The sequence below is a fragment of the Etheostoma cragini genome, chromosome 11 (genome assembly GCF_013103735.1).
Source record: "Etheostoma cragini isolate CJK2018 chromosome 11, CSU_Ecrag_1.0, whole genome shotgun sequence".
Lineage (NCBI taxonomy): Eukaryota > Metazoa > Chordata > Actinopteri > Perciformes > Percidae > Etheostoma > Etheostoma cragini.
The window spans coordinates 19,592,473-19,600,236 of record NC_048417.1 but is presented as its reverse complement, the minus strand read 5'-3'; the positions used below and the strand labels follow the sequence as shown (position 1 = coordinate 19,600,236).

General features: G+C 45.6%; 1 protein-coding gene across 2 annotated transcripts in view; it reads right to left on the bottom strand.

Moving 5' to 3' along the window:
• The window catches only part of LOC117952534 (TSC22 domain family protein 1-like), a 30,509-nt gene extending 23,779 nt beyond the window's left edge, over positions 1-6,730 (bottom strand). Inside the window, exons 1-2 of one of the 2 annotated variants that reach the window (XM_034884892.1) lie at positions 3,916-6,729; positions 3,230-3,855 (exon numbers count right to left, since the gene is read on the bottom strand). In XM_034884892.1, coding sequence (XP_034740783.1) covers positions 3,230-3,855; positions 3,916-5,937 — 2,648 coding nt within the window. In that variant the 5' untranslated portion in view covers positions 5,938-6,729. Of the gene's footprint in view, positions 1-3,229 lie in introns of both variants that reach the window. The other variant, XM_034884891.1, reaches the window with a different exon arrangement.
• Positions 6,731-7,764: the final 1,034 nt, after the last annotated feature.

The window sequence follows — 7,764 nt, the reverse complement described above, 5'->3', positions numbered from 1 at the left end:
GAGGCAGTTCTGAAGGCAAAAGGGGGTCCAACCCGTTACTAGCATGGGGTACCTAATAAAGTGGCCGGTGAGTGTACGAATAAAAAAGGTCAACCTTAGACATACTGGGTGTGACTTGGAAAAAAGGACAAACTAGAAGAGTTATACCCTCAAAAACACCCAATTTGTCAATGACAACCTAACAGCTGTTAATAAAGTGTTTTATGTAAAAGGAAGAACAGAAACCATAACTTTAGTCCTACTGAACTATGCTAGACAACTTAGCTAACCAGACCGACATTACCTCTCATCCGGATAACGTCTTCCATCCAAACAGTTGACTGACAGACAGACACACAGACTGAGAGAGAGAAGACCCTGCCGTTTTTATAGCCGTGTCTCAGGAGGAGATTTATGAGGGTAGGTTCATGCCACACATAAAAATATATGAAAAACGATATGGCACAGAACCCCCCCACCAAGAACATGCTTGAAAATACATTCCTACATGACAAATTAGCTTTAGCGAAAGGGACTGTCTTGGCAATTAGTACGCGAAGGAAAAACGGCCTGGGTCTTAGAAATGCTGTCATTTAAGTGACTTTAAAAAGGTGCAATCACTTATACTTTACTGCCTACTTGCACGAAATGGCCATTTTTTTCAATCATACTGGATGTCTACATATAGTGCAATCATATTTGGATGTTATGAACATATATTGTAATCATTTCACAACATTCTGTTCATATAAATAAAGTTTGTTGCCCAGCCGCACTTAGATTTTATTCAAATTAAAGATACTCCCCCATTTTTGTCCCAAGGACTTTCCCTGAAAACCAAGGTAAAAGGTGGCCTACAATTAAAATAGCCTATTATCAGTTTCTTTCTCAACATTTTACATTAAAAAAAAAAAACTTCATACATCAAGCCTTTTATAATCTGCAGTAAACTGCTAAATTAACGCTCAACTCTATTACAAACAATACAGAACTGACAAGATTATATACACTAAAACATACACAACTCAAGTTCCGAGCATTGCAAATAGTTATATGGATAACGATGTAAGAGTATGAGATTCCTCAGTGAAGGTGTTACCAAAAAGTAGCTTGGCCTCAACGCTGTGGGTGCTCAGTATGATCCTACTCATTCAGGTGCTTTCCTCAGGTTTAGCATTTTATTTTATTAATGTTCATTTAACTCTGCATTGTAGTTTGTCTTTACTTCAAACTGAGCCTTAACAACTGAGATATGACAAATTGAATAAAGTTTCAGCCGATTATCCAATATGAGACAACACGAATCTGGGGGGGGGGGGGGGGGGGGGGGGGAAGCTTGATTGGGACATGCCTAGTTTGTAGTCTTTGCAAGTGTGCATGAGCAAGCGTGTGTTGAGGCCGTGCTGTCATCTCTGGGTGAGCACTACTTTTTTTTGTCAATGAGGGTTTATTGGTTAAAAATAGCCAGTTCCAGTTGCCGCCACCCATTACTAAGAAAACAGACGGTCACCTACTTGCATTCGCGTGACAGCAGGTAAACTACGGAGAAATTAACAATGAGCCTAATTCCCCAAGACAATCTTCTCATTTGAAACAAGGGCTTTGGTTTCACCCGAATGCTACTTATCATCAAAGACAATAATCCACCTGATCCCCATAGATTTCACATTCCTCAGAGTTAAACGTCATGTGATAACAGTAGCCCTCCTTCAGCATCCATCTAACTGGCCCATGAAGATAGACGCAAACTAAACTAGCATCATTACAACCATGTTACATCCCCAGTACTGAAAACAAGTCCAGTATTAAACTTATCTTTATAATTATAACTCGGGTATGCAAAACAACCTGAAACATTTTCAGAGATCGGGCAAATGGGCTTAAGATTGTAAGAGTGAGTGAAATGTGGACAATTTCCTAATGCGGCTGGGAGATTAAAATCCCCCTTTAACCTCAAAATCAGTCCTCAAAACTTATTGTAGGGAGGACATTCCACGGGAATTTCAGCTGGTTCACAGCATAAATCACTAGCACACTAACGCCTAGAGGAGAAACAGCTGAAGGAAAAAGAGAGAGTGAGAGAGAGAGAGAGAGAGAGAGAGAGAGAGAGAGAGAGAGAGAGAGCTCTTAATAAAATCAATACGCTTTTAGTGAAGAAAAGTACTACCGCACTATATTTTTATGTCAACAAGAAAACCACCATCTGTTCCTCATGAGCTCATCGAACAATCGTAGTGTCTTTTTAAACCCTGCTTCGAGAGATGGGCTGTAAAACTAAATTAAGTGTGGTCTAATGTCTTCTTTCATCTGCAGAATTTGACTATTTTGTTCATTTGTATCACGTGTAGTTACCTTCTGTTCTTTCGCTATTTAAATAATCACACAGATAGTGGTCAGATTCCTCTGCCTGCCTCTCCAATGTTTATGACTGTGATATTGTACTAGACCCGGGTACTGGGGCTTTCATCTAAACATGTTGCACTACCTACAGTAAGACTGTTCCATACAGTCATTTTAACTTGGTGACTGTGTCAACTGGTTTTATCGTTTCTTGGAAGAGCAACCACTTTTTATATAATTTTTTTTACACGTATATATAATGTATTCTTACTTTGTTACACTATTTTCTTTTTCATTCAACCCCTTCATTGTTAGTCTATTGTTTTTTGATTTTCTATGGGCGGGTTACTTTGTTGTGTTCTGTGCTTTTTTTTGTTGTTCGTTAAACAAAGCTATAAATAAAATAATTAAATAATCACACAGCCTCCACCTTGTTTCCTGCTTTTCAACAACAAATGTGCTGAGAGAGTGTGTGTGGCGAACTGTACACCCAGCAGAAATTGAGCCCTGTAAGGAAGACCTTCAGGAGTCAGGCTAGGTAAAATGTTGAATCACTGCAGCCACTTCATAAAGACAGGAGACGTCACATCCAGCTGAGCCCTGCACTGTGTCCCACTGACAGAAAACATACAGACTGTGGCAGCCTGGCAACGGTCTGCTGGCTATCTAGGAAAACAACAACACTTTTCTTCCCTCACAGCGGCCACAGCAACCAGTGAAATCCCCCAGCTTCACACACACAGACTCCGAATGCTGAGTAGGTATACCAACACACATTTAACAGGACATATCTCAGAAATCTACTTGGATATTCAGACTTGTGTGTAAAATGTTTGGCAATGTTCCGAAATGTGGTTACAACCAATCAAATAAATATAAACAAAACAACTAAGGAAATAGAATCCCTTACCCATCCTCCTCTCCATCTGCAGTTTTGAGGCCAGCTGATGCAGTTAAGGCACTGGCGGTGGCGGTGATGCCCTCAGCTTCATTACACTGGCTAGTGCTGGATCCAAATCCATCCTCCCCTCCGGACAGCTTTGGCAGCCCCAACAAAGCCGACTGGTGCTGGAGGAGCAGCCGCTGGGCGTCCTGTAGCTGAGTGGTGGTGAAAGTGGGCAGACTAGCATAGAGGGCACTGGCCTGGGCAGCATGAGCCAGGGCCTGGGCACTGCTGTTGTCCTGGGAAGAGCTAACAATAGACAGTTTGCTCTGTGAAACACCCTGTGGGGGCATCCTACCACTATTCCCAGTGTTGTGGGCTTGGGGCTGGGCCTGGGGAGCGCTCTGAGGGTTGGGGGGAGGCACACTTGATGCAGACACTTGACTCTGGTGGACTGTTGAGGGCAGCTGGGTGCCCAGGCCCTGGTTTTGGATTTGTGTTGGGAGTGACTGTGGCGTCTGCTGCTGGCAATCCAGATGGCCAGGGTGGTTCTGAGACTGCTGGCCAAGACCTGCTACTCCAACATGAGGGGTCATACTGGAGGTGGTGGCCTGAAGGGACGAGGGCTGCGGGGGCTGTGTGTGAACAAGTGCCTGTGACTGCTGCGGGCCTCCTATCATCTGACATGCTCCATTAGCTGACCCGGAGGGAGCTGATCCAGGTTGGTTTGACAGAGGCTGAGAAGCAGCAGCCTGTGGGATCCCTTGGTGTGGATGGGTGTATTCAGGTGCCCTCACCTGCACTGGGGCTGCTTGGGTGGTAGCAGGTGGTTGCTGTGGCAGGGTAGCATAGCTTACCTGCTGCTGCTGCTGCTGCTGCTGCTGAACACCCACAAGGCCATGTGTGGAGCCTGAGGATTGATTAGCAACTGCCTGGGCATAAGTGAGCTGCTGAGCCGACGTAGGGAGCCCACTGGCGGTGTTGCGGCCTTGCATGGGAGCAGGCTGATGAATGTTAGTAGGGGCCGAGGGGGCCACATTACGCTTCACATGTGAATGGGTAATATCCTGGGGGTGCAGGTGAGGTTGGGGCACTCCCATGCTTGAGCCACTGGGGAGGATTCCTTGAAAGCCCTGAGGAGGGGAGGCATAATCCTGGGTATGCTGGTGTACTGGGGGTCCCCCTCCCTCTCCACTGCACACACTCTCGGTATAATGGCTCAATGTACTCATAGCGCTACTCACAGAACTACCACTTGTGCTTTCCCTCTCTGAGGCCCCAGCAAAGCTCTCAGAGACAAACTGGCGCATGCTGAGAGACCCAGTATCAGATGCAGAGGAGCTGGAAGCAGAGGCTGGGGTCTCCTTGTCATAGAATTCAGTGCATGTCCATCTGCCTTTCTTAAAGGGTTCAGAGCTAGAGTCCAGTTTCACCACCCTGAAGCGAGAACTGGTGGTAGCCACTGCAGGGGCTGCAGCTGGGGCAGGCTGAGCAAGAGGGGTTGGTACAGGGGCTGTGGCCACAGCTGTGACAGGGGCACTCAACACAGCAGATCCAACTCTTCCCTGGATCCCACTGGAGAGTCCAATCCCTCCAGAGGCACGGACAGCAGCAGCTGTAGCTGTAGTAGTCATAGTGATGTTGGAGTTGATTTTTTGTTGTTGCTGGATCATGCTGACATTAGTGGTGGTTATAGGGTTACCCCCAGCTGCAACAGCACCACCTCCGCTCCCCCCACTGCCGCTTATCACATTGAGAGAAAAGCCACCACTGCTAGCGCTCGTGCTGAGTCCCCCTCTCACAGGCACGTTGGTAGAGCTCAACATATTCACATTACTAACAGTGCTGGTCTGGGGATTAACTATGCTAACCGTAGTGCCCGTAGCGGAGCTGTGTATTCCAGAAACCGATCCTGGGGTTACAACCCCAACAGGCTGAGCAACAATACTTAGAGGGGCAGCCTGGGAAACATTCTCTTGATGGACCCCCATGTTAGAAGGCATTTTCTGGGTGACACAAGGTAAAGCTCCAGAAGTGAGGGCAGATTGAGTGCTCCCAGGTCCAGAGGTCAGAGAGTAGACCTGGGCATGGTTAGGATGATGAGGGTGTTGATGGTGCACAGTCCCGTTCACCATTGCCCCGCCATGATGTTGAGCTTGGTTCAGGGAATGGGGGTGTGAAGGCTGGTTGGGGGAGACAGCTCCAGGGGTCTCTGCCTCATGGAAATGATTCAGAGTCTCCTCAGAAGAGCTTCTCTCTGCTCCACCTATGTCATTAGCTCGGGAGAGGGACACATCCAGGATTTCAGAAGAAGAGAGATCCTCTGTGTGGGACTCATCCAGGTCATCATAGCTTTCTGTGTCCTCTGCAATACTGTTGTTGTTACTCACAGATATTTGCGCTGGAGTCACACTTGTGATCTGGAAACCACTCTTCTTTTTTATCTGAGCTCCAGTCGACTGTGTGGGCTGGGGCTGGGAATGCAGATTCAGGCTGTGGGGTGGAATATGATGAGGACCTGGGGAGGATGAACCAGCAGGAGGTTGCCACTGGATCAACAGGGAGGGTTGATAATCATCGGCTGGGACGTGGCTGTTATTGACCACTGGGCTTGCCGGTGTTGACAGCGTGGAGCCGCTCCCGCTGCCTGTGTTGCTGCCCTTTCTGTGAAAGACAGCTGGGTGCGCCATCTTTCTAACACTGCCAGAGTCTCCAGCAGGGTCCGGATGATGCATTTCGAGAGAATCCGGGCGGAAGTTGGTCTCTGACAGTATGCAATAAGGTTGCAGTTCGTTAACGGCGCCGTTTTGACTAAAATACGATCAACAGACAACACGATCAAAAATTGAATATTAAACCAATTCTCCAATAAGTGGCAAAGTTGTGCCAATATGTAATTTATAGCCTCTCAAACACGAGTCAGTGTTCTCCGATGACAGGTAGCGAGGCAAAAGAGGCTAGTGGCCGCTTGCTGATTAGCTAGCGAGCTAACGTCAGCTGATGCCAGTTTTAATTCACCGGATAACCGCCAGTGTTATCCGTTTGCGCCTTTGTTAAGCACAAGCTAACATTTTGTGGGTTTTGTAATGAGAAAATATGCTGCAATTACCACTCTTACTAATTTCCCGACAGCTGCTAAGTAAGTTAGTCTTATATTAGATGCTAGCCTGGCAGAGGAGTAACGTCCGCTAGCTAGCCGCCTGTCTCCATCCCCGGCTAGCTAAACACAGACTATAGCGAGTCGTTTTAGCCGCTGAATTTGTTCAAAGGAAAGGAAAAGTAAACAAGCAACCTTTCATCCGGTGCACAGAGATGTAAACCCAAATAAAATCCCTTAATAGCGGCGTACAAATGTTTAATCGATTCCACTGAATCCTCGTTTTAGTCTTGGTTTTGCTGTATCACTGGTCCTTCCCAGCGGTAGCGTTGTGCAGTATATGTAGCCTCCTGCAACGCTGCTGTGGCTCTGTGCTGTGACGGGACTGAAGGGGAGGGGTGCTCCGTAATATGGCGACCGCGCATGGTCTCTGCTGCCAGACATAAAGCAGTCTGAGAGAGGCGGTGACGAACCCACCATCAACATCAACGGAAAGAGACGGAAAGGGCCGAGGATGGGTCGCTCATTCAAACACCCGTTTGGGGGACCGGGGACATTACAATTGGTCATGTTTTTTTCAGTGCAACTCAAGGAAACATGACTCAGTCCGATGATAGAGAAAGAAAGAAAGAAAGAAAGAAAGAAAGAAAGAAAGAAAGAGATAGATAGATAGATAGATAGATAGATAGATAGATAGATAGATAGATAGATAGATAGATAGATAGATAGATAGATAGATAGATAGATAGATAGATAGATAGATAGATAGATAGATAGATAGAATACTGTACCGAAAAGCAGCTATAGTAAGTACATTCATTCAGTATTCTACTAAAGCAGCTACAATTTCAAGGTAGGCTTACTTGCACCAGAGTATTTCCATTTGATTCTAGCCTACTTCATACTTCAACACATCACTCCAGATATAAATATACTGTAAGTCAGCAGCACATCTGCTAAAAATAGCTTGACAAAGCTGCAACATCGAAAGTCTGCATACACGTTAAATGTAATAATATGAGATGCTCACTAGCAAACCATCTGAAAGGGCCAATTCAGCATAATCAGTACTTTTACTTGCTGATGCTTTTGTGTTGACTTTGTTGATAAATGCTGTACTTGGGACATTTTTAATTGTTATAATATTCATTATTTTAATTGATTTTTACATGGTGATGTTTTTACTTTTACTCAAGTGAATGATCTGAATACACTGTGTATACTCACAGGTAAAGGTATGCTTTTTAATAACCAAGGGGTATGGGTTTGTCCCTTCAGAAACTGTACAATAATTACACAATGAAAAGTCATACAAGTTGTAAATAGCCTATCAATGAAAAACTAGTCTCCTGAAGATGTGTTATGGATCGAGCAAAACATCAACATCACAACAGTGTTCTGTAACAAGGGTGCACAGCGCGCTGCTAGATCTCTCTGCAGACACAGGTGCTGCACTGAAGGATTT